We start from the raw sequence: 27,313 nt of genomic DNA on the forward strand, positions 1-27,313 counted from the left end.
TGTATTACAGACTGAATGTTCCACTTATTCCTATGTGTGACAATTATTCATATCCCCAGACATGCTTTTGATGTTTCAACTACCTTTAATGAGTTTAGTTTCTTATAATAAACAAGCAATAACTGTACTTTTAACAAATTTATTAATAAACTTATTATTTCCCTAAAGTAGCACCTTTGGTTAGACTGTCACTTTATGCCTTAATTACTTACAAAACTTTTGTAAACTTGTAAACGTTTTTCAAAATATATAAGTAGAGATCCTGTAAGTACCTGTAGCAATTTCTAAATGCCGTAACTTATCGTCATAGATACGAATACATAATTCTTAAGTACTTATATATTAATTGGCCTAATCGTATTAAGTATCTATGACACCTTATTAATTCTCTAATTTAATTGCAATGTTACTTGTAATGTATAAATTTACTCTTTAAAGAATATGAGAGCAAATTTGTTCATGTCATGCTTAAAAAAAAAACAACATATAACGCAAAAAACATTTGCTTGGGTATTAACAACCACCTAATTAAGTCTGGAAGGCACCTGATTTTTTTGCATACAGGTATCACCAGTTCAAGTGGAAACATAGGGATTGTACAAGTGAGAGAAGGACCGCATAAGATTTAATATTTCAACAAACGAATATTAAACCTTGTGCAGTCCTTCCCGCTCTTGCGCAATACCTATGTTTCTACGTGAACTGGTGATACCTGTATACGTATTTACATGTAAATCAGTCATTTTCTTTGACTTTCTGGCTACCCTCCTGCTCAAAATTACCATTGGCAACAACATTCTTTCGCTCATAGGACTCCTTCGCCATTTTGCGCAGCTGTGCCTCCATCTTCTCTCCAGTTTGTGAGACCATTTTAGCAAAATATCCATCTTTTTCCTGTAATAATTCGTGGGGTGCAGCAAATTCCACCGACTCTCCATGGTCCATTACCAAAACACGATCGCAATCGATTATAGTATTGATTCTGCAATTGTTTCCCATTAACAAATCACAACTCTGAAAAAAGTGCAATTACCTGTGAGCTATAGTGATGACTGTGCAGTCACGAAACAGCTGACGAATGGTGCTTTGAATGAGAAAATCTGTCTGCTGATCTACGTTGGCTGTAGCTTCGTCCATTACCAAGATTTTATGGTTTCTGTTAAATTTCATTTAGTAAAATTCAAAGAAAATTGAGCTACGACTGACCTAACTATTGCCCGTGCGAGACATATGAGTTGTTTCTGACCGGCGCTGAAATTGGCTCCGCCTTCACTCACTGTAGTCTCAAGAGAAGCTCCGCTTTGCTTTAGCTCCACTTGTTCTATCGCTCTATACAGCTGCTCATCCGAGCATTTCTCGAAGGGATCCAAGTTGTACCTGAGACTAGCGGAGAACAAAGTGGGCACTTGCGGAATAATGGAGATTGAAGACCGAAGGGTGCGCAGTCCTATATCTGCTGTATCCAAGTCGTCGATAAGCACGTGTCCTTCCACTGGAGCTAAACGAAACAGAGTGGCCACCAACGAAGACTTTCCCGCCCCAGTTCTGCCAACAATCCCAATTTTCTCTCCTGCTTTAAATTCTAGCGTCAAGTCTTTGATGGAGGGCGAGCCGTCGGGAGTGTATCGCAAATAAGCGTGCCTAAAAGCGACACGCCCTTCTTTCGGCCAATCGGTAGGAGGCCGATAGGCGGGGAGGGTTTCCCAAGGACCTTCCTCCTCTAAGCGCATATATTGCAAGACTCTTTCCACGCTAGTCATATTGGAAGCTACTTCAGCCGATTGGCGCACTCCGAATTGAAGCATCCCTGTCAAAATCAGACTTTGAGCTATTACGAGCCCGACATTGCCGCTGGTAGCATTTTCGCTGTCTAAGATCAGAAACTGGAACGTTACCAAAGTCAGGAATGTGGTACTGATTATGTCCAAATAAAAGCCCAATGCTTCGCTGGTTTGTAGGAGTAAGCTCCAAGTACCAGTATGTTGGTCCTAATGTTTTTAGTTTATGACTCAATAGATGACAGTTATGGAAGTACTTACCTGGAGTGTATCAAATTCGCGGATAATCATGCTTTGAGCCTTAAAGGCTCGGATGCTGGACAAGCCAAAAAGACTGGCAGAGACGTGGGAGAAAATAGGGGCTTTGGTAGTTCCCTCCAAGCGTTTGACATCTTGCGCTGACGCCAAGTAGATTTTACGGGCATAAACAAAGAGGAAACCCAGGATTATTGCTGGGATTACCATCCACGGATTCACAATAAACACCTATAAAAACACGTTACATTCAAGTGAAGCTAAAAAATATGATCAACCCATTCCACCTAACGAGTCTAGGCAATTGTAAATCTAAATAGATCTGTTTTTGATTTGGCAACGCAATTCATAGTTGAATAGCGACGTCACGCAATATCCAACCGTGGTTATTTTATAACAAAAAAACGAGGCATTGTTGCTTCTTTTCAGGGGATTGAAACGTTCACTTATGGGTTTTGAATACGGGGAATATTTTTCTGCCGATTTCTTATGCCCATAAATTAACTTACCATGCCCAAAATCCCAGACATCACCAAGAAAATCTGCAACATGTCCAACGTGCACTTGGGCAACACCTCATCAATAGCTCCCATATCCTTGGAAAACCGATTCAAGATCCTCCCGGAAGGATTGGCGTCGAAGAAAGCCATTGGGGCTTTCAGTATGTTGGCAAACATCCGGTTGTGCAAAGTTTTCGATGCGTTCATGCAAATTTTGTAGAACATTGTCGAGCTGAAAGAAAAATCGATAAATCTAAGAGTTTTGGAAACTTTCAGGTTGTTACCGGGCGCTGGTAAGGATAACGGCCAAAATTATCAATAACGTGTAGATCCAGATATAAGATTCTTGAGACATGCCCTCTTCTTGTATTCTAATAGTAGCAGTATCATTAGCAAGTAAGACTGAAGCAATGGTAGTTAAATCCGAAAAACTAATGGTTGTTGAGTTTTCTTCTATGAGATTTGCATTGGCAAGAGTGGTTTTCAAATTTTCAGGGAACTCTGTAGAATTGGATTCCGTTAGTTGTTTTGGTAACTGCAAATTTCGCAATTCCTCCTTGTTGGTCCTTTGAATATTGAATACAATGCAGCTGTGTTAAAACTGAACTCAGCTACTTACCAATACGTCACCCACATATCAGAAGCATTACACATAATTTGAGCCACGATCAGCATTAAAACTAAAAGTACCAGTGTAAACACTGTATTTCCAGCCTTGTAATAGGTAGTGTAAGTTGACGTTGGAATTGAACCTTTCTCTATAAGTTCTTGAGTCTCATCGGGCTCAGTACCGACCATACTCTAAAAATTTTGTATTGATTTATAGGCATAAATTTTATTAAAACACACAATTATCGAGGAAACAGAACGCAATCTCTCTCTTTTAGGCAGCTGTGGAACAGCCAATTTTGTTGTTTCCAAATCCTTTTCGAGGTTCTCTTCCTTTTGGTGTTCCACTTCTTTTGAAAGAGCTGATACGTCGTTTTCTAATTCGGCAAAAGTTCCTATTTTGTTGATTTGTCCCTGTATAAACACATTTCAATAATAGTCTCTAACGACTTAGAAATGCTTACATTGCTCATAATTACAATCAAATCAGCCCCTTTCAGAAATTGCACCTGATGCGTGACTAATATTCTGGTCTTTCCAGCCAGAAATCCCTGAACGCACTGTTCGAATAAATGTTTAGCCACATGAGCATCCACGGCACTTAAGGGGTCGTCAAAAAGATAAGTGTCAGCCTCCCTATACACAGCCCTAGCTAAGGCCACTCTTGCTCTTTGCCCCCCGCTTAAAGCAGTGCCCTTTTCACCGACTTGAGTTTTGTCACCGAAAGGAAGTTCCTCGAAATCTCGTTGAAGGGCACAGACTTCTACCACTTTAGCGTACCTGATGTTTACGCATGTTCTTATATGTTAATTAACTTTATAAATTACGATCTACCTTGTTTTGTCAAATGGCATTCCAAATAAAATATTTTGCCGAATATTCGAGGTAAACAACCAAGGCTCCTGAGAGGCGTAAGATATCTTTGAAGGCGCCTCTAGCTTGCCCATGTTCAAAGGCAGCTCCCTTAAAATAACCTACAAGACTTAAATATTCTTAATAAATTAAGACAAATTGTACCTGTAAAAGAGAGCTTTTGCCGCAACCCACAGGCCCTACAACGCAACAAAGAGTACCCGGTTTTACATCCAAATGAATGTCCACTAAAGTATGCACTATTGGATTTGGGAGCCAACTGGCCCTTCCTTTGACGATTTTAATACTATTGGAATCTGAGAGTTTTTTTATTATCCAATACATAAATACAAATTTAAATCCGGCGTTAAATCTTACCTTGATCTGAGTAACTTAAAGTTAAATTTTCGCCACTCTTCAAAAACTCCTCAATTCTCCTTACAGAAACTTTGGCCTCCTCATAGGCAGAATATGCAAGGGGGAATAGAATGGACATATAGAGTTGGATGGTGTTAAGTAACTGGGCCACAGAGAACACAATTTCACCTTTACATTTAATAGAATTGATTTATTCAATTTTTTTGTGAATCTATTACTAACCTGTAATATTATTACCAAGCAGCACAAAAGAAATGACTGCAATATATAGAGTGGCCCTTTCAACAAACACATTTAAACCTAAGGAAAAGCCTTTGATATACGAGGTGCGTGTGATCATGTCCACCTCATTCCTAAACGCACGCAATTTAAAATCAACCACTCTACTCTTATTAAAACTACCTTCGAGCAATTTCCACAATTTTCTCAAATGGCTGCTCCCAAGCATACATCTTAATAACCTGGATACCCGCTGTAATTTCGCCCATTAATTTTACTCTTTGATCCGTAAGCCGGGCTATTTTTCCTCGATATTTGCCTTGCAGCTTGGACAGATGCCCCTGTCCAAATACTGCTTGTAGACCCATTACAATCATAGTAGGAATAGCGGCTAGGCCTACATAGCTGTACATAACTAAAAAACCTCCTAAACCTACTATTGGCATAATCCAGATATAGTGCAAGAAGGGCATTGCAAAATCAAATCTAGCTACATCATTGGATAGCAAATTGACTAGTTGTCCTGCAGTAGTTTTGCCCAAGGAAACATGGTTTAGTCTTAGCAGCTACAATGACAAATTATTTGAAGTGTAATTATAATTTTTTCTATTTGTGACATACTTTGCGGTAGATGAGAGAGCTGCAAGCAATTCTCACCCTCATTCCTTCTCGAGAACAATTAACTGAACAATAATGCATTGCAATTAGGCTGATAAAAGCCATAAATATTACTGCTGATCCAAGAATCCACCCATATGTTGGATCTCTTATGACATCTTTCTTGAAATATCTGACATATAATCCCAAGACAATTGGCTGGGAAAGTCTGCAAGGTTCTGTTTTAACTCAAAGGGGTTCAAAGCCTAGTCAGAGCACTTACTTTATGAACAATGAGTTGAGAAATATGATCAGACCATAAAACATGTAGGAGTGTGCAAAAGTCTTCCATATTGCGCGTTTTAGGCTCGGTTTTTGTTTGCTTTTTTCAGCTCTAAGTAGCTCTTGATTCCATTGTCTTTAGTACAGAAACATATTACTTAAGTCACTAATAGAGTATCTGAGTAGTAAACAATAGAACTAACAGACCTTGAAGCATAAATTTATGTCAATGTAAGGAATTCCAAACAAAGAACCAAGATTTCTGATAAAATTTATTATGGAATTCAAGTTTATTCCAAGCAGACTTATGTAATTTGACCTTTCAAGAGATAAGGAATTGTCCTTGCAATCAATAATATATTTCCTAATCAGATATTGAGCACTTGAGGCAAAGCAAATATTTTTTAAATGTACTTCATATGGGCTGATGGAGGATAATGTCAAGAAATGCAGATTTACTTACTGTTCTAATTTATTTCCCAATTCCTGGGATAAGTCTTGTTTTGTGCAATTGTAGATGTCCTTGAGGAGCAGATTATTGTAATAACCCAACTTAAAAAATGGTAGAACCCAACTAAAACAAATAAATAAAGGATGGGGTGCCAATTTTAATTGGTCACTCTGTAACTTTTAAATGCATTGTTTTAATTAAAAACAATTAAATATTGGCCTAATAATTAATAACAATTAGAGAATATAACTGGTATTGTTGATTGTAATATGCATTTGACAACTTCTTGATTGAATTACTAGGCAATTTTTGAAAAAGAGTCTTAGTACCAGACCAACTGAGTTTGAATTTTCCAAGAAGATACCCTTGAGCCTTTACTGAATCTTTCACTTCCAGTTCTTCAAGTTTTTTTATACATCTATAACCTTTACATGAAACATATTACCATTTAAAGCAAATTCATTTTAAAAATCCTAAGATGTTAATGATTGGTAATGTCAAGTGTAATGTGAAGAGATAAATAGGTTGAAATCCCAGTGAAATCCATATCTAATCTAAGATTGGGAAATCAATTGGGGAGCAGTTAAGGATGCAATTGTGGGCAGATGTATATATATCAACTCAACAGTAACTAATATTGAGCTACTAACGAAATTCCGATATAATTTGAGGTAATTGCATTCCTTAAATATAGATCAATTCATAAGTATAAAATATCTATAAATTTATGATCTCAAAAATATTGATAAAGAACTAAAAATACTACTATTTGACTACACCTGAAACTGATAATTTCTATTTCCTGATTTCACACGAAGCTCAATGATTCCAAATTTTTCACACATATCTTTAAAAACTTACCAATAAAATAGTTTATTCAACCAACTTGCCGAATCCTCAGAACTGGTTTTATCGTACTTTTTCGTTGAATCCATACTACTTTCGTCGTCAACTTGAGAATTAATTAATAGTGTCACTCACTCATAATTTATTTGCTGCACTGTTTTGGAAATGAATTGCCTTTTATGAGCTGAAATGGGGCCTTTTTGGGCTTCTAACGAAACCCCGCTCCCCTTTGAATCAAACTGATATTGTGTGGTTAGAATTTGTGTTTATGTAAGCGTCAGTGAGATGTCAAAATTAAATTTAAGCCCGCCATGTTTTGACCAAAATTAATATCGCCCAATTTAGATTCTACTGTTTGTTGATTCATATTTAATAAATTTTGTAATGAAATCATTATTGGCGAATGACAATAACTCATTTTCTTTTAATTTTAATAGCACACAATTGATTTTCAACAAAAAAAATTAACTTTTGCCAAAAAATGGCGATACTTCACCTGTCCACGGAGTCTGCGAACGCGGCAAAAGTAAGAACTAAAAAATGCGCGAAATATTCAAATTCAAAATATAACTCACGAACCGAAATTTCTTGCCTTTTACTTGTACAAATTTAAATAATTATACAAACAATTGCACCAAATTGCGTCTATTCTCCTTTTTTCCATCGAGAAACTAAATCTGGCGATAAAAAGTGATACATGACGAAACCAAACATTCCACACTACACTCTTTATCTTAAAATTACGTAATAACAATTAAACATCAACGCTTAAAGTCTTGGATTAAATTGGCCGAACAAGGTTCTGCCACTTCGATAATTTGCCTTGAATTGAGATACGTCGGCGTGACATAGCATTCGTAAGTGGGATTAATATTAATAATTAAAATACTGTCTCGATCAGTTGTACAATAAGCCTTCAATATGTATTTAAATCAACTGAACAGCCAAAGGCCTACAACAATAAATTCTATATTATTTATAATTATGTTAGACTAATAACTGTAACTGCCATTTAGATGATCAACGAAATGGACAGGGTGTCCCAAAAATATACCTCGACAGACTTTAAAGGGTGGTAGGGGACACCAATACCAACTTTTTGTCTTTAACAAACATACGCTCGCAAATGAATCGTTTGGGTTCTACAACAAATAAAATATTTTCAGTCATATCAAATAACTAAATTAATTCTTGATTTAATTGGACACCACTGTCTTTCGTTGAACATTTTTTGTTTCAACTGCGTTTTTGTGGGAGAACACAAACATTTCTTTATCACAATTACACGTTCCCATGATGCCAATTTTAGGGCCTTGTTTTGTACATTATGATTATCCAGTTGGTACAGTAACATTAATTTTGTTGAATGTTAAATCAAAATTTGTATCGAAAATGGACGTTAGTTTCTCATTTGAAGAACTTACCGATATGCACCTCGCTTATACCGCAGCAAATTCTAATGGAGTAAACGCTGCACGCTTGAATGAACAGAAATGTCCAGGAAGCCGGCAACCTCTTCATACAACTTTTGTTCCCATCCACCGCCGCCTAAGGGTAAAAACTTCGTGAAGTATCGCAACTCTCCGCGCACCTCGCCGCGCATTTCGACGTTCGCCTCGTCAAGAATTGAACATCGCCGCTGGTTGACATACCGAAGAAGTTTGCATCATCGCGTGTCGCAGTTCATTTGTCTTGTTTCTTACGAACAAAGAGGTAATAAAATGTCTGATTCAGCTAGTGATAGTGACTCGCCAAATGGCTTGGCATAGTGGCTATTGGCGGCAAAGGGAGATCGAAGGTGGAGTGTGCATCCAGTAAATCAAAAACATACTAGACTTGGTAAATTCTTTCATTTATATCAGCAACTTAAAGGATATCCTGATCGCCATTATGAATACTTAAAAATTACCCAGTCTATGTTTAATTACATCTTGCAGCTCATTGAACCAGGAATCGAAGGACGACAATATGCCAGCTTACATAAGCAGCCCATTAGCGCATAAGAAAACTTGCTAGGAATATTCAGGTACCCAAAAAGAATATTTAATTAAAAAGAATACCCTCACTTTAAAAAAACTCTATTGTAACATTTTAAGGCAGAATGCATTATTTCTACATAGGTACAGTAGTGCCACAATAACAATATTAATAAACTAGACACTAGAACTAAGATAGATATAAAACAAAACTTCTACAGTGCTAAATGGTTGTTAGTCAGATTTACTTTTCTTTAAAGTGAGGATACAATAATTACTTGAGGAATATCGGGTACTGCCAATTTAACACAATATGCACTGTTGTCACATGGAGGGAAGGGGGGGGTTGAAAGAACCAATCGCGGAGTAAATTTCAAGCATCTCGCCGCTAAAAAACGAAATCTTTTGTTCCTCACTTTACGGGGGCCTGGGGGGGCATGGTGAGATGCGATGCCTCACGATATTTTTACCCTTAGAGAAAGTAAGAACCTTAAGCGCCCTGGTGGTGATGGTGGTTTAAAATCAGCTCCTAGAGTTGAATGTGAAGTAATTTTGCAGTCTATGGAGGGAAATCGATATACAAGTGTTCGCGTAATTGCACACTGTATGGGATCCTCCAAGTCGACCATATAACGTGTCGTATACGAACAACTTCTCTACCCCTAACGTTTGCAACGCGTACATGCTTAAAATTCTGAAAATTATCCATATCGATTTGCTTTTTGCCAATGGTCACCACTTAATAGAACTTCGCTTTGAGGAGAATAGTTTTGTTTCATGATGAGGCATGTTTCACACGCTGTGGTTATTTTGGTAGTAGAATCAGCCACATTTGGCGTGATGAAAATGCTCGCTTGGTGGTCTCACCAACACACCAGCGACAATTTTGGTAAACATGTGACGTATTTATCTCCATTTTCTACAAAATGTTTTGTCTCAATTGCTTGGGAATATCTCCCAAAATAACATGTGGTTTCAATATGACGGGGCACCTCCACATTTTGATTTACGCCAATGTCTGAATCAGCGATTTCCCCACTGATGGTTTGAAAGAGGAGACCCTATAGCTCGGCCCGCGCGCTCTCCTGATCTCAACTTCCTGGATTTTTTCCTTTGGGGTTATCTTTAAGGTCTGATTTATGAAACGCTTATTCGCAATGGGGAAAATTTCTCGGTAAGAATAATGGCCAGTTGCACACATCTAGAAGCTATTCCCGGAATATTTGATAAGGTCCGTGAATGAATGAATCGACAGTGCAATCTTTGTATTAAAGTGAATGGTTAACATTTTGAACAATTATTGTAAGCCACCATTTATTTATCAATAAAACGAAGTCCGATACGAACAAAAAGTGATTATAACGGCCAAAACCATATTTCCTTTTATCTGCCCAGACGGTCCATTTGCGGGCATATGTTTATTAAAGACAAACAGTTTGTATTGATGTCCTCCACCACCCCTTAAAATTTGTCGGTATATATTAGGGACATTCTGTATTGGCATACGAAATGTTGATGCAACTGAAGAAGCTGTACATGTCTACCCACAACAGAAAATCATATACAGAACGGTTTTTTTACATTGTAACTTAAATATAAATTATGTATTTAAATATACTAGAGATATATTTATCAATTCTTTGCTATATAATTTATCACAATAACTACAATTTATTAACGTTAAGGGGTAATATTATGTTTCTCCACGAGTGTCAAACCAAACACTTGTTAAAGCCTAATTAGTGGACATTAGGACTTTAACTGTAACTTATTCGTTTTAGGCTCCTGTGAATAGACTCAAACTCATGCTTAATCATCATCAGTACAACCAAAGTCATAGGCAGGATAGTGTGTTTACTAATTGACTACAGATATTGGAAGTTTATCCCTTATCTAGTTTATAGATCAAGCGTTATACGTTACATTTGAGACTTTAAAAAGCTTCATGACTTAACTGAGAAAAGTATGTTTGTAAAAATGCACATTTTCGATGTTTTTGAATTGAAGAGAGTGTCAATATCTAAAGAGAGAAACGTAAAGATTCAGGACTCCGTAAAAGGAACACATTCAAAATGCACGGTTATATTTATAAAAGGTCCTAGAATCTAGATGAATTAGACCCTATTTAGTAGTATTTTAGTTAACTTTATAAATTGCATTTTCAAGTTTATCTGAGTCGTTCTTGCTGCTTAGAGAAACTTGAAACACTACAAAAAGTTTAATAGACGAATCCTCTTATCTACACAAATAAACAGCAATTGATTTTTGCGACTTAGGCCTAAGTTGTGCATATGAAAACTAGTTATTACAAAATTTACATTGGTTTCACTACTGGTCGTTCTTCGGGCCATTGTCCTTCAGACTCAAAATCCCTCTGAGCCTGAAGCAACTCATGGGCCGTTTCTTTAAGAAAAACTGTCCCTTATTTAAATTTATCCACATAGACTTAGTTTTCCTGATAAGACGAGTCAATAAGTGAGTGTGCTTAGTTAAAGCCGTTGCAATAACAATGAAAGCATTAGTAGGGTAGCTAATGTAGCTGACTTAATTTTCCTTTCTTTTTGTACAAAATTCAATCGGTTCAAACCCCATGGAATTTGATTTATAAAAATAATAAGGTACCTACAGAAACGTGCATAAAACTCGCACTATTGGTTAGAACGAAGCTTATAATACACTAATTTGATGAGAGACATACACGTCGATATGTACAAGAATGAGGAAACTGCAATGACTCAGAGATCTCAAGTTGCTTCTAAGTTAACAATGATCATTAAGATTCGCACCATCATTGGATATGTAAGTTATATTGTAAGAAATGCTTGGGCGAGCTCGTCTTAGCACAAATTAGATCAAGAAGGGCGCGACTGGGGTACAGAGGGAGATAGTACGGGTAAACTGTCGCCTTGCCCAGTTTAATCATAAACTACGTAAATACAGAGGCACTAGAGTCACTAATCGCTAAGTCACTAGGATAGTTATGAAATAATTATTTGTCACTATATTTGTGTAAAGTTATAACAATATTAAGGCAGCAAAGAGATACGTTTTAGCAAAGAGATTTGAGAGATGCTGACATTAGGGGTGTTATGTGGTTTCATTAAGTTTTCAAGATAAGGGAAAAAACTCATTTTGTGTCGGAAATAGATTTTAGGCCGGATTTCAGAAGTGTATGCATCCAATAAAAAAGAAAATCGAGAGAACACCCTATATTTTACACTAGGGGTAAAATAGAAAGGGCACATTATATTTGATGAATGGCACCTTCCATAATTCCAAACTTGGCACAAAAATGCTCTCAGAACACTTTTCACTCTCTTTATAATTGTATAATAGGTACACCCAACGTCCGAGACTTGAAGGTGCATGGTTTTCATCATTTTTGTCCAGTTTGCAACATAAAGCATACGTTCTCTGCCTGTTTGTCTCTATAATGGACACAAGAAATCCACTTATTTACGAAACTTGAGGAGCATCATTTGTTATCAAGTTTGGTTAGATTAGGTATCCAATATAATCAATATTTCCTGTTCAGATTTTCTGTCATTTTGTAGTAATTTTTTATTCATTTTTGGCACAAACAATAGCCATAAAATGTCGCTGTTGATTTGTATTTTACAGGATGAGAACAAAATTATTTGGTTCAAACATTGTTCCGTGTGGATTCAATTCTTTTCCAACTGAAGGTATCTGATTACACTAGAGAATGAAAAAAAATTTTTTTTTGAAAGACTCCATACATGGACTGGTATTTACTTGTATCAGGGTGCTTCTTCAAAATTCAAAATATGTGATATTGTGGCAAAGTTGTAAATCTGGGAAGAACATTACAGACTTTTTGGTGTGATGATACCCTTCAGTATCCGGCTAAATATTTCCACATTTACATACATAAAAACCAGCTAAAGAAAATTGCAGAAAATGTCAGAAAATATTCAACAGTGGCATTATGAAAATTTTGACAAAATGGTGAACATAATACGCATAGTCGAATGGTAAAGTTTCAGCAAAGCTGTTGCTTTGTATAATCAAAAGGAAATTTAAAAGACTCCGAGATTGCTTTCGTTCTCCTAAAGAAATGATATCTCCCTATGTCAGTACAGAGCGCAGGGACGCCACTTTCTTCTTTGTTGAACCTATTGTCTTGAAGTTAAATGACAGAGAAATGGTAACAGCGGCTACTATTTAACCGCAGCAATTTTTTAAATTTCAGATATTATTGAAATGTTTTCAAATTTACCGAGATATTTTAATGTTTGTTTGTCCATTTAAGTAACTTTGCCACAATTCCGCTATAAGTCTAGATCCCACTTGACATGGTAATTAAAACGGAAAACCAAACCCAAAAATTCCTTTTTTGCAATAGATAAGCAAGCTTAAATTAGTTCTATCACTAAACAATAGTGTAGGGAAGCCAGGTACTTTGGGACAAAAACTTCGATAAAAAGTACATTAAAATTATTTCGATGATATTAGAATGATATGCATAGAGTTTCGAAACGGGTCCGATGAAAGTTCTATCCCCGAATCTACAAAGGACCCTCTACTAGCCTTGTCGTTGCAACAATAAGAGTGCAATAAAATTTCCCCTTAAAAATATATAAGGATATGTATCTGGGTAAGGTAAAGGTATCGCTCAATTCGACTGACACAACCCAAAGTTTCAGGCCCAAAGCACCGCCATCCTCAGTCACAATTCACAACCTCTACTACACATCACGTATCGGTCATACGTTTTTGGGGGTCGTCTACACAACAAAAAGCGATTATTTCCTAAGATTCTTTTGCAATCTACCGCGCGCGGTCAAGCACGGTCTTGCAAGTTTCTGTTACTCAAATCTGCAAAAAAGCTGCTTTTTGTGAATAAAATTTAATTTTACATTGAATTTTACCTCATGATATGGATGTTCTACGCGATCATGGCACCGAAGAAGCTGAAAACCAACCCTAAAAGGGAAAGTAGATACCCTACTCGTCGGTAAGCCATTAGGCTCGTTGTGCCGCTAGTGCAATTATCCATAAGAGGCTTTTGTTGCATTTCGGCTAAATGAAAAAATATATAAGTTCTTTACAAAGATTATAAGTAGACATAAATACCGGTGAGCTGTTGAAGCTGTGGCAAATACTTCTTCCAGAAGGCGCATTGCTTCAGTCTAGGCCCCCTACCAGTGGCGGTGCTGTTTACATCAAGGGTGAGGTATTCTCTACCATAGGCCGTATGCAGGGGCCAAAAAGTGGCCGTCCACACCCCATTAGGCGCCAACGAAGGGTTTCCAGTTTTTGCGAAATTGGCGAAATATCGCATGATTCGTTTGGACAAGTCTACCTCTTGAGCGGTGTAGGATTTGGCTGGATTCAACGGTTCTCCGAACACGTAGTTTATTTCCTCCCCGTGCATCACTCCTGTCCAAGAAGGCCAGGGATTTGCGACCTAAAATGTTTAAATAAGAGAAAATATTTGAAAGGTAAATCACATAAAACTACCCATTGCGACTGCCAAAATGCGACGTGATATGACCTTACATTAAATGCTATATAGTGCAATTTTAACTCCGAAAATCAAAAGCACAGGCAAGGGTATTACATTAGGGCATAAAAAATATTTTTTCCCTCTCCATTCTGTCAAGATTTAAAAAATTTAATTTATCCATTTTAAAGCGGCAATCTTTTGGCAAATGTTCTAATTTATTAAACCATTTTGTTGTATGTTGACTTATTGAGCCAGGTCTTTACCAAATTTTTACACTTGTGGCACACTATCATCACTTTACCACAGATTTTCCTTTAGCATAAGGGCTCCTTCACCATTATGGGAAGAATATTATAAGCAAATTACTTGAAGAGAATTTTACCGTACCTAAATTCGCATTATATAATATATAGTATATAGAAAAAAGTGCGCTATTTTACATAAAATTTCAAATTTTGACACTCTAGATCTATGTCGAAAATTGCTTCCTCAAAAGAGGACTTACCGTTCGATGTTTGTAGTAATACATATAAACATTGTTGCCAGTCTCGGCATATCTATGAGCGAATTCGTTGACGTTACAAGTAAACTGGTAATCTCCCACCATCTTATCTAAAGCATTTCGATTTGCTACAGGATCATCCGGATTCAGCCAATCAGTATATTCGAAGATTATAGCCTGTCGGGCTGCAGGGCCTACGTAGGGGTTCAATTCGGTTACAGCTCTCAAAAATTCTGGCCTATAAAAAGTTAACTTGGAAAAAATTATGTTTAAATCCCAATCATCTTACCGGCTAATATAAACATTTTCCTCCTTCCTGAACAGCTCCGTAAGGTAGTACATAATAAAGTAGTACCCCTCCTCAGTATTAGATCCCATCAAAATATTAGTCTTCTTGAAGTTTTTATTCGCCATAGCCCTCGCTGGAGACTCATCTAGAAAGGCCCCATCTATGATGGGCACGAAAGGAAACTCACATATCCCTAAAGTGCCCCATTCGTTGTTCACCAAATCCATAGGATCCTGCTTCTTGAGACACTCCACTACCGCCCCTAAATTGCTCCTGTCGTGAGGACACTTAACAGCCTCGGCCAATCTTAGGCCTCTGAGGATGCTCTCCTCTCGGGATATCACAGCCCAGGGGGCAGTTGCGCTACCAGACTCCATTATAGCCTGTATTAGAATTCAAAAGCTTCATTGCAATTTCTAGATTCGCTACTAAAAATACCTGAGAAAATAAATTTCGTGACAGGGGCGATAGAAGGTGCAAGGACACAGAGACGGCTCCTGCGCTTTCACCAAAGAGGGTGACGTTTTGGGGATTACCCCCGAAGGCGGCAACGTTGTCTCGCACCCACTGAAGCGCCATCAGTTGGTCGAAGAGACCGGCGTTGCCGGGAGCGTCTGCGGTACCGAAGTAGAGGAATCCGAGGGAAGCTACGCGGTACTGCATTGAGATTACTATGACGTTTTCTTCTGAGACCTAAAATAAGAGATAAATTGCAATTATAAATACATAACGTTTCAGGAAAAGATATATAGGAGAGGCTAAAAATTGTGCGCGATTCCGTGCTGAATAAGAGACCCTGCACGTACTCAATGAATACCCGAGATTTCTCTAGGCAAGAATGTGCAATTTGTTGCACTTACCAAAATATTGTGATCGTACACATCCAAAGTATTGGTTCCAGAATAAAATCCTCCTCCAAACACCCATAACATAACAGCTGCATTCGTAGGCCTCGGCCTCGGTACCACCACATTGATGTACAAACAATCCTCACTGAGAGGAGTGTTGGGATTCCATATTTGAGCTCCTATTTACCCAAATAAAACACATGTCTGAAAACTATAGACTCCATAGAGCTCACCAGCGAAATCTCCAAACAGAGTATCTATAATTTGAACACATGAGTTGGGGTGTTTAGTTGCGTTGAGAACACCCTCCCACTTTTCGAACGGTCTGGGATGTCTGAACCTTAGGTTGCCCACTGGCTTCTGGGCGTATGGAATACCCAGCCAGGCGTCTACCTAGAAGGTGTTTGTTAGTTCTTGGAAGTTTGGTGAGGGATGTAGGTATACCTTTTTTCCTGTGGCTGCAGTCAGTGTGGTGCCTCGGACCTTTCCTTTGGTGGTTCGAATAATCAGGGGGTCTTGGTCTGTCGAGGAAAGTCGGCTTGCGAAATCGCGTTTATCATCAGGAGCGTCTCTAGAGAGAAAATTGGGTGGTTTTAGGTGATATAAAAATGTATCTTCAAGAGTTAATGGGGCACATCCCCCACATATAGGAGTCTGCTTTTAACTCTCGATACATACAAAAATGTGTGAAAATGCTCGGATCCGTCGGTTTTTGATTCGAGGGGGACGGTTTTTTAATGTATTTTCAACCCTCAACTTCAACCTTTGAACAGGGGTGACAATTTTCCCCAAAATTTATAAAGAGAGGGGACTTGGAGGTTATAGTCAGGGTACACCCTTAAAATGAGATATCACTTGGCAACCCTTCCCATTAGAAATTTTCGTTGAAATTGTCACCCCTGTTCAGGGGTTGAAAATGCAATAAAAAATTATCCTCCTCAAATCAAAAAACAGACGGTTCCGAGCGTTTATACACATTTTCATTTTAAATACTGAAAAATCGAGGTGCAAAGTTTCCGTTGGGCCACCCTGTATTTTCATGTGAGATAATAAAAGGTGCGCATGTTCATTTCCAATTATTTAAAATAATATTAGAGTTTCCTGGAGTTTCGCCATTAAAATTCTCAAGAAGCTGATAAAATGAGGACAAAAACGAACCTTCTGAACTCCTCAGAATCCTTATGGGGATCGAAAGGGTCCCGTCTAGTATTGGCCCCTTGTTGCGCCACAAGGGGTTCCGCCCTGGGCCCTTCAACGGGGACGGATCTGTGTCGTCCCCTTCGGGACGATGGCGCGACAGGGCCCACCACTGCCAGCAGGAGCCCCATCAAGGACCAGCAGCCCCACCGCATATCCGGCGATGGGTTAGCCGGACCAGGCCGGATCTATTATCAACGAAATCTGTTCCATTAAAAGGAAAGTAAAAAGGCCACTTTGAAATAGGCTAATTCGGTCCTGGTAGTAATAATAAAGCGCCGCAGCCCTCCGGGATACAAGCGTGCATCAGGCAGTTAAGGCCATAAGTGGTCTTGTAATGTGGCAATTGTGCTCCCAGTTTAGGTGGCTCAATTGCCCCCGGAATGTGTCTACGTTATTGGGGTTAATATAGTTACAGCTATGGCGAAATATACTTACGTAATAATTGTCAACAAGCTGAGGCAGATGGAGGCATTTTCTATGAAGCTTATTTGGACAGCCCTAGGACCTGAAACAGAATTTTAAAACTGTTTATAACCTCGTGGGGGAGAAAAATATGGTGTCGCATGTAACTTAATGTGGCGGAGTAGATTTGAGCTTTGCCTGGATGCCGCACGCGATCCAAAGTGCACCAGCCTGGATTTTGCAATGTTTTCACGCCATGTAGATGGTTATCGGTTGATTATTTAATTAAACGTCTCTAATCGATGTATTTTGCGAGACTAATTCAAGTATTTCATAATAATAAACAAACGGGCTTAATTCTTAATTACAGCGTCGCTCATTAACGAAGGCACGGTGGATGAAACGCGACTATGTTTCACGTCTGTTTCGTGTAACCGTAGGCCATATATGAGGCACAATAGACGCCTTGTGGAACGTCAATAAACAGCAAAGCCTCTGTTTCCTGGGGGTACAATGTAATTAGGGCCTGACACCGGAAAAGAAGGTCTAATTACACTTCAAAAACTTCCAGAAGCAATGACGTCATGTGGGGGAGGTGGTATTAAAATTTTACTACCCTACTGCCGTTTGCTTTTCGCGCTTCATAACTAATAAGAAGAGAAAAATCCTGCACAAAACGTTTGTTTCATGTTTTTGCTTAGTGAAAGCTGAAATAATTGGGGAAAAGTGGCAAAAAAGTCGAGACTGAAAAGTTATCCTTAACAATTTCGAAGGTGTTTGCTGTCTCTCCTCGGTTTTTACCGCTTTGCATTGCCACATCTAAATTCTTTCTTTTGGCAAACCTCGTCTTACGAATAATTAAAAATTGCATTCAAAAAATATCTCTTTTAGCATACTCGTCATTAACCTATCCCAAAGCCTATCTTGTATATGTATAGAACACCCGGTGTTACATTTTTGGATATTGAAAATTTCTTTAAGATATTTAACGCTAGATCCACCACACCAGTCAAAATAACTGGTTTTACAATTTTATTTTCAAATTCCTACTTTAATTTTCTTTTTGTTTCAAGCTATGACATGATATTTATAGCGATAATTAAATGAATAATGTCATGCAATTACTCTTATTATTTTATTCAAAATCTGAAGGGTTATGATCGTGATTGGTATTTATACCAAAGCAGTCAAAATGACTGGTGCAGTTTTCTATGCAGGGTAGCTCAAAAAAATTTTTGCATCTGGATTTTCAGTAATAAAAATGAAAATATGTAAAAACATTCTTATTCGTCGATTTTTGATTCGAAAGGAGACAATCTGTTCTTGTATTTGCAACCATGCAACCTGAAACCCTGAACAGGGGTGACAGTTACCTCCAAAATTTCGAATAGGAAGGGGTGTCGAGAGATACTTCTTCCTGTTCAAATTGTCTTCCTCGAATTAAAAATCAACGGGTCTGGGCATTTTTACACATTTTCATTTTAAATTCTGAAAATCGAGGTGCAAAGTTTTTGATTGCACCACCCTGTATGCTGGAATGGATTTTGCGCCGTTATAATAAATTATGCATACTGCGCAACTGCAGCACGATTAAAACAAATGGTATGCGGGTGATAATGAGACATAAATATGATGACACTTATTGTTTGCATTTTGATTTTGAGGATATACTACAAATAGGCACTATCAGTTCAAGTCGAAAAATAGGAATTGCGTAAGTGGGAAAAAGACCCCATATGTTTTAATATGCTTCCGAGAAATCCCAACGAAGTGCGTTGTGAGGCTAGCGGTTGAAGTGGGCGGAGTCAGTACAATATTGCCAGATCTCTCACCGTTGCAGAATTTTTGCTAATATAAGTTCTAATGATTTTTTTTCCATTTTTTATATTACTGCTTTTCGCTTTTATCTTTTTTTAAATTTCCATCTCCGCGAAAGCACCGAAATTAACACTAAGCTAAACGTCGAAGTGGAGACGTCGACCGAACTAACTCCGCCCATTTCAACCGCTAGCCTCTCACTTTGTTGGTCTTTGTCGGAGACATGTTAAAACTTGTACGGTCCTTCTCTGACTTGCGTGATTTCTATGTTCCGACTTGAAGTGGTGATACTTATATAATTAAACTATTCACTTTATTGTGATAATGTATATATGTTTATATGAACTTTTGGCAGTATTTTTGACGTCCCCCGTAACTGAGTGTTCAATTAAGATATGTTATGTTATTTTTAGAACACACCGTATATGTCTTCTTTTACTTATTTCTGTTTTTGAGTTCCAGAGCCTCAAATAGGGTCTTCCATGAAATTTTCCATGAAATTTCTTTTTTTACCTCGAGATTACTACGTTGAGTATACAGGGTAGTTGACGCTAAACAAAATTTGATAACGTTGACGTAGTGGCGGTATATGCGAGTTTTAATAGCAAAACAGTTTTTTTTTTAACGAGAGTCTCAGGAAGCCTTGAAAACGATAATTAGCGACACGATTTTACATTTAAGTATTTATTTCTATCCAGTATATACTGTAACTCGAATACCTACTGAGGCCAGATTCTTTAGTCTGGGGAGGAGAACGTCCAATCAACACTGTATAGCCATGTATAGAATGTCAATAAATACACGTAATTTTAAGTTGTTCTTCGATAATGTTCTGCTGTCCAGATTCAAGAATCTAACCTCTGGCATTAAAAAAGCTCTTATGCTGAAGATCCACAATATATTTTTGGCTTGTGGGTGGTAACTCCGCTATTAACCAACAATGTGAATGTTTAATATCGATATTAATCCAATAATAACCGAAAAAGACGCCATATTTTGCATTTGACATGCCTTCTTCAGTAAGTATGAACACCATAGCAGCTGAAATTTAAGAAACACTTGGATGAACTTTAGGCAAGTAGACTTCGTAATTAATTCTTGACAATTTGACGGAGGTTAACCGTTACATTCGCCTGGCTAAGACAGCCCTTTATTGCCCACTTTCAAACTTTCCAATTTTTTAAATAAACCTCGTCTTCTGCCACCGACTGCTACGTGACATTAATGCTCAACTAAATCCAGAAACTCAGAAAAACTTTGTGGAATTCATGGCTGAGCCCGAAAAACAAGCACGCCGCGTCCCCGAAACCAAATAAACCGAATCGATCGAACGTAGCCGACTAAAAAACTTCGTTGCCAAGGAGGAAAATCCTATTTTTTAGGGCTTAATTGCGGCCCTCTTTTTGGAGGTCGCGCGCCCGCCTGATAATGGAGGTTCGTGAGCCAATCCTTACCGGGAAAAAATATTAGAAAACTGCGCTTAAACGATGATTTGTAGTTGCTATCTCTGGCACGTAAATAATAATTTCGCGTTAAGTTATCCAGCGGCGGATGAGAAAGTCGTATCGTCAAGGGATGACTTAAAAGGGACAGGTGGCACGACTCTGGATGGCGTGCTAGTCTGGAGTTCGATCCTCAAAAGGAGCTTCCGGTAGGCCGGAAGACAAACGAGCGTCGTCCGAGACGGCCCAGACACGCACGCCCTCTATGATCGTAAATTTCCACACAAGAAACAAGGTTAATGGTATGCGAGGCGACTGATCCTAATCTCCTATTGTATGTATAACCGTCCAGGATTGGGCTCGAAACTATACCCGAAATGTAACCATTAATTCTAATGTGACCTAAAATAGTTCGAGTCTCTTCATGCAAAATTTAAACTTTCTGCGGCAATTCGAAGCTGCATCAGCCGCGAAAACCATCAATATCGCGGCAAATGCGCCAATTCGCAACTGCCCAACGCACGTGCCCTGCCGCCGACAGCTTCGGTTGCCCGATTTGCGGAAAAGTTTCGCAAGTTCGGGCCGGTCCTCGTCCGCCGGAAATCCGAAAGGGCACCGATTGACTGAATTCAATGGAAAAATCATAGCCAGAGATGTTAGGCGCACGCAAACGACTCGATATGGCCCTAATTTATGCCGATTAGTAGAGCACTCGGTCTCAAATAAAGGTCAGGCACGCGACCTGTTATTCCCGATAAAACGGGAATTATCATTGTGGCCAGGATCGGGATTGCAATGTAACAGGTCGATTTTTAATTATTGGGAACACTCCAGGTTGTTGAGGAGGCCAAGGGGTTGATTGATGAGAAATTTGATTTGCTTTGTTCCAGGCGGAGGGCTATAGTATTTTGACGCCGCAGACACCTTCGAATTTTGGTCGAATCAAAGACCACAGCTCCTTGAAAATAATATTAATGTCTTTCACGTTAATTTGCTCACGTCCATCTTCTTTAATTTTTTCATAACCACCTTCCATATTTTGACTATGTGGTGAAGGAATAGTTAGAATTGTTAAAGTACACATTTAACAGAAATATTGTTTCAAAACCTTGACAAATTTTCAAAAATTAAAAAATTATGCCACTTAATATGTGGTAAAAAATATGTACCGACAGTACTATTTGAAAAATGTGACTTTTGTCTAATTGTAAATTGAAACAACAAAGTTTGTTAATTTCTTTGAAATCGTTGTTTAGCCTCTAGAATGGACATCTTTACATGTAGTGTCCGAATATGTAAAAAAAGATATAATACTTGAGTCTACTTTATGAAGGGAAGGGCAAGAGTGATATTTTTCAACCTTAAGAACTCATTCGGAGAGGTATTTCTTAGAATTGTATATCTTAAATGGTTCATTATGACTTTTGAAAAACCCTGTAAATACATTATATTAAATTTTTCCTAAGTATATTATACTTTCGCCATGTCCCTTCTCCACATTGTCAAAATTGGCATCAAGAAGTCATATATATTTTATTGAATTTTGTGATAGAATTTTATGAAGAATTTTCTATCTCACATTAAGAAACTGTGATCGTGGCTTCTCCAACATTGCTAAGGCATCCATAATATATACACAAGTTTTAGGGCAGCGTTTGGGAGTGATGTAATGACTCATCTCAAAAATTATCATTCCTCAGCGATTTAGGAGAGGAATAACAGAGTGTTTTACGCATTTTACGGATTCACTTTTCAAATAATTCAGTTAACTATAAGTTTGAATTTTTATCACAACAAGGGTTTTCGTCCGATCCCTTAGTAAAGATTAAATGTTATTCTCAGTTAGTTCTAACTGAAAATAGTGTGCAGTTCCTCCGCTCTAACAACTCTCACTTGCATATGGAGCATCATTTCCACATAATATAAAAGAAAAAAGTACACCCTGGTTACGTATTAATCCCGCAGTAATGTTGAATTAAAGTCTAAGCGACAACAAATTCATTTTGATACAGTTTCAAAATGATTTACAGGGTGATTTATTGAAGATTGGTGTGTTTTTAATAATGAAATCAAGAAATTCGGTATTTTTTAACCTCTTCTGCATTTCCCTGTGTTATTTTCAGTTAGTTAAGTAGCTTTTTTTTAATCGTAACAATTTTATTTTGGAATCAATGCAAAGCCTCCGGCTAACGATCTACCCTCACCTTTGACCTTTTTAGGCAGGCTCCGGAGTTCTGTTTTACTACCCCCGGTGCAAATTCGCCCCGTTTTAGGTGCATTATCAAATTTTTAACTTGCGTTCACGAATAATTAGCGCACTCACTGCACGTTTGAAATATAACTGCACACAATAGTTGTTTTCGTAGCTGAGTAAACTCAGCTTACATTTGGCTTTGAGAGACTCTCACATATTTTTTTCTGGATTGTGTACTAAGACGACATTTCCGAATATAAGTGGAACTGTAAAGCAAACGAGGGATTTATTCGAGTGAAACTTTATAACGGATTCAGGCTGGAAAGCAGAGATTTCTTTATAGAATCAGAGCAAAAATAATAACTGGAAAAAATTCAAGTTGTGGAAGTTTTTATCGAGTTACTTACTCCATTGTGGGGCTAAAATGAGGGCTGACGCTATGGGGATATAATTACTATAAATGCAACTATTCAGGAAATCCTGGATATGCAATTAATTCAAGGCAAGGGTCAATTTCAAGTTTTAACAAAGACATGTGGCTGAGTTCTCACACGGTGCCTCAATTTGCCTTATCGATTCAAGTCGGCCGTATCAATAATTCAAAAATATTGAGTGTCCTTCATAATCTACGACACATTGACCTTGATAACTGCACCGTTATGTGTCCAAAAAACAAGGGGAAAAATGGAAGAGTGGCCCATCTGATCACCCAGCCGGCGAATCCAGCGGCCTGGATCGATGAACTGCCGTACTACGCGGCCTTGGCTCGTCCGATCCCCCCATTTTGGGGCCGCCACCCCCCACGTGGGGCCCCCTTTGCGTTCTTACGATTGCCAACACCGTTCTTCCAGCCAAGATTCCACCAGGATCCAGGTGAAACGGCCAAATAATACTCCGACCTGGAGTTTTGCAGTGCTGATTAAATTATAAGTTTTGTGTCTTTGAGCTGTACAGGGGCGGATTTAATTTTTACACAACATGGTTTGATGAGTAGATATTTTTGGAATAAATAAGGTGATTGTGCTCCAAAAAATAGGATCCAACACTGAACGTCGACCGCATCGAGGCGGTAAATCGATGCTGCCGATGCCCTATGGCAACGGGCCAACCAATCTTCTTTTGCGGCACTGCATCGCTGTTCTTCTCTCGATTTTTTTTTCAATTATTATGGAGATTCTATAGCGCGACACCAACTAACACGTAAATGAGCGAAAGAAGAGCCTAATTAGGGTAGGGCGTTAATATTTCACGGTGCCTTTTAATCCCAGTTTGTGCGACGCCTGGTGCCCTTCGTTATTAACTTATTCATTTAGTTTCCAGGGGCGGAGAAGGCATCGAAGGCACTAAAAATTGGAACTTTATTGAAGTTTTTATAGTGTGAACTTCACTGGGTTATAGGCCCCCCTCATTAGAAAATGCTAATTTGATCATGAATTTTCATTTTTCATCTCAACCATTATCATATACAAATTAAAGGAGTTTATATATGTGGGGGTATCTAAGTATGCCTTTGTTTGTAAATATTTCTTTTTCATTGAAAAATCTAAGACTAGAGTTCATTATACCTTAAAAATTATATAAGAATTTCTTCCAAACACTTCTATCAATTTGCATATCTTGACAGAATGATGAAGGTAAAATAGTGTTGGAGTAAATATTTAGGAGGAATTTATTAATACAAAGAGATTTTCAAAAATTTAGGTGCACGAAAAATACCTACTTAGTCAAATTTAGTGCACGGTTTCCCAAATTATGCCCAAATCAATCAAGATATAGGCATACTTCTTCCGCAATATTCTTATTTCAAAAGAAACACCCAGAAAAGTATTATGTACATTTTTGACGAAAGTTCTATATTTATCTTCAACCGTTTTTGAGATAAAGGTATTTAAAATTTTACATTTTCCACACTTCCATGGTCTGTGATTTGTCAGTCGGCGTAATTTTTTTCTAAACATTTTTCAATTTATCGTTTAATTTTGTCGCCAATTGGGTCGTTTTCTGATCGTATCTAGTTTAAATATGTCCTAAATAGTTTTGAAAATAGTCTAAAAATAATCGCATGTGATGTCCTCAGTTAACTAAAAAATACAATATTTTTGAACGATTTCAAAAAGTATTATCAAGAAAAAGCAAGTTTAATCTGGTATTACATAAATAACGTCAGTGCTGATATGGCGACTGTAGTAATTTTTATAAACAATAATTTTCAAGATGGCCATACTTGGACACAAATTTGAAACGCCCGATATAAAACAATTTTCAGATTTTACCATTTAAACTATCATTTGCCACCACTGTGCTAACGTCTTCAATTTATATTCACAATCACAGAAACATACCTCGTATCGTATAGTCATCTTTGTTTATCATACGAGCCTAAATTACGGCAAAAGTTACCGAAGTGATCCTGCTTCTCTGGGTAGTAGAGTAGGCTCTGGATGTAGTTGACACGTATTTAACATCTTCTGTCTTCCTTTGATTCTTATTCTACACAGCATTTAAAGATAGTTCGGAATCACAGATAGATCCAATGTGGGGACAAATGAGAGTTTGAACAGGCAAAATTAGATTTTTCTCTAAATTTTTAGAGTTCAACGGCAAATGATTTTTTCGATAATTTTTACGTTTTTTGCAGTGTTTGAATAAAACTGAAGTTTGTTTTTCATTTTCAAGCCAATCGTATGTTGTGTGTTACATGGCTAAGTGGTTACATATTGTTGAATTGAACAGAAAATTTATTATCTGCAAGAAATACATAGTTAAGAAAAAGTTACTTCTGCGTAAATTTAAAAGTTTTAACTTATACATGTTGTTTATTATCAAACTGGCTACGTTCGTATCGTCTCTTCTACTTGAACAACTGAAACAGTTTTACTACTTTTAATAACTTTATCAAGTTTTAGTCGTTAGAAGTACGGACCTAATTTTTTTCTATTCTGTTCTCCACTCCGTTCTCCACAATTTGTAGCGGCCCAATAATAATTATCCTAATTACCCGGAATCCTGCCAAGACCAAAACTCCATCATCAGAAATCGAGGGTTAATTGAGGGGAAACCATCAATTCGACGTTCGAGAGTGCAAATACGAGTCGCTATTTTCCGAGTTTCGAATAAAATGATTATCTTCGACTAAATGGCGTCAAGTTTGGACCTGTCCTTCGTTCAATCAACAGCCGGGTAATTGGATTAAAGTTGGACTCGAATCCACTCGAACGTTCAAGTCAAAAGGGCAACGAGCCCAGACCAAATGGCACCAAAAAGAAAGCCCTCGAAATACTGTTTTGCTGGAGTATTTTCCCTGCAGCATTGACATGTTTTCATTCGAAATATTAATTTCCGTCTTGAAGCTGGCTTTTGCCTTTCTCATTTGCTCTATACCGATGGATGTTCAAGATCTGTAACCAGAAGACTCAAAACTAATGCCATTTTGAGCTCTGCCCTATTACTTCAATTATTAAGGGCTCCGGCGCACCACCAGGGTTCTATTAATAGAAGGGCTAACGCCAACGCGATTTCCGCTAAGTTGTTTGATTTTGATAGAAAACACGTGGGTTACTTATTACACTTCTGTGGCCACCGATTTAGCCCCTTTGTTTGGCATGTATTGTAGGTCGTAAATTATTTGGCCCCAAGCCGTCAAGAACATTCTCCAAAGGGAAGGACAGCAGATGCACACATAATCACAGAACAACTCTCGTGAAATAGACACATCCTTCTGATCAATCAATAAACAAAAAAAATCTCCAGGTCTACTGTGGCCTACTCACCTTATTCTGATCTCGTTTCGGGGGTGATCCGTGTGATTTGTGGGGTGAAATGTTTGACAGCACAGCAGCCGCGCGGATGATATCCGGATAGTTTTAGGCGAGGGTTTGAACGGGACGAGCTGGGCAGCAAGCAGCAGTACGAAATTTGTCGCAGGGACCCTGTAGAGGCTCAGGACAACAACGGCGTCGATTTCGGGACTAGCAGGACGACGACGCGGCCCCGGCAGGATTGAATGCGTCGCGATGCCGGGCGCACATCAGCGCATGCCGACACTTTTTCTTCACTTTGTTCGGTATTTATTTGGGCTTTATTGTTACACTTGGTTTTATGTCGATTCGCTTTTTTTGGGATTTGGGCAGCTTATTGATCATCTGAAGAAATACTTCTGCGAGAGAGTGTTGATATACCACCATCGGCAAAAAGAAACGTTTCACGATGTGCATCGAGGAAGAAATTGATTGTGTTTCAAATTGTCGAAATCGCACCGAGTCTTCCCTGCATTATTTCAACAGCATCGACCTAGAATCCTTTCTCTTTTTTCCCTATATCTGATTACATTTATCGTTTGTAGATCCATCACTTTCTTGACCGGAATCCACAACTCAAACTATTGAGGAAACTCACAAATTCCCAT

The 27,313-nt window shown here is 38.1% G+C and overlaps 2 protein-coding genes across 2 annotated transcripts in view; one reads left to right on the forward strand and one right to left on the reverse strand.

The window, feature by feature from the left end:
* Positions 1 to 27,313, forward strand: part of LOC136418065 (rRNA methyltransferase 3, mitochondrial) — a 44,625-nt gene that overhangs the window by 14,060 nt on the left and 3,252 nt on the right. The gene's annotated exons all lie outside the window — the stretch shown is intronic.
* On the reverse strand, positions 124 to 26,902 carry LOC136418119 (ATP-binding cassette sub-family C member 4-like). The gene is made up of 29 exons (XM_066404077.1): positions 26,679 to 26,902; positions 17,488 to 17,557; positions 17,011 to 17,237; positions 16,297 to 16,423; positions 16,086 to 16,245; positions 15,865 to 16,031; positions 15,443 to 15,697; positions 15,005 to 15,387; positions 14,719 to 14,953; positions 13,841 to 14,174; positions 13,655 to 13,786; positions 6,783 to 6,897; positions 5,934 to 6,044; positions 5,472 to 5,606; positions 5,213 to 5,417; positions 4,775 to 5,157; positions 4,595 to 4,725; positions 4,373 to 4,540; positions 4,160 to 4,311; positions 3,977 to 4,116; positions 3,607 to 3,922; positions 3,383 to 3,556; positions 3,153 to 3,334; positions 2,818 to 3,099; positions 2,543 to 2,765; positions 2,040 to 2,264; positions 1,207 to 1,988; positions 1,034 to 1,156; positions 124 to 982 (listed from the first exon to the last, which is right to left on the reverse strand). The coding sequence occupies exons 3-29, from the start codon at positions 17,202 to 17,204 to the stop codon at positions 736 to 738; spliced, it is 6,081 nt and encodes a 2,026-aa protein (XP_066260174.1). The 5' UTR covers positions 17,205 to 17,237; positions 17,488 to 17,557; positions 26,679 to 26,902; the 3' UTR covers positions 124 to 735.

Source organism: Euwallacea similis, chromosome 32 (genome assembly GCF_039881205.1).
Source record: "Euwallacea similis isolate ESF13 chromosome 32, ESF131.1, whole genome shotgun sequence".
Classification (NCBI taxonomy): Eukaryota; Metazoa; Arthropoda; class Insecta; order Coleoptera; family Curculionidae; genus Euwallacea; species Euwallacea similis.

Excerpts from the sequence above, each read along its gene's own strand:
- LOC136418119 (XM_066404077.1), bottom strand. The coding sequence starts at position 17,204 with ATGCGGTGGGGCTGCTGGTCCTTGATGGGGCTCCTGCTGGCAGTGGTG. Across the intron at positions 3,923-3,976 it reads ATGCCATTTGACAAAACAAG|GTACGCTAAAGTGGTAGAAG; the intron begins GTAGATCGTAAT and ends CGTAAACATCAG. Across the intron at positions 2,265-2,542 it reads TGTCTGGGATTTTGGGCATG|GTGTTTATTGTGAATCCGTG; the intron begins GTAAGTTAATTT and ends GTGTTTTTATAG.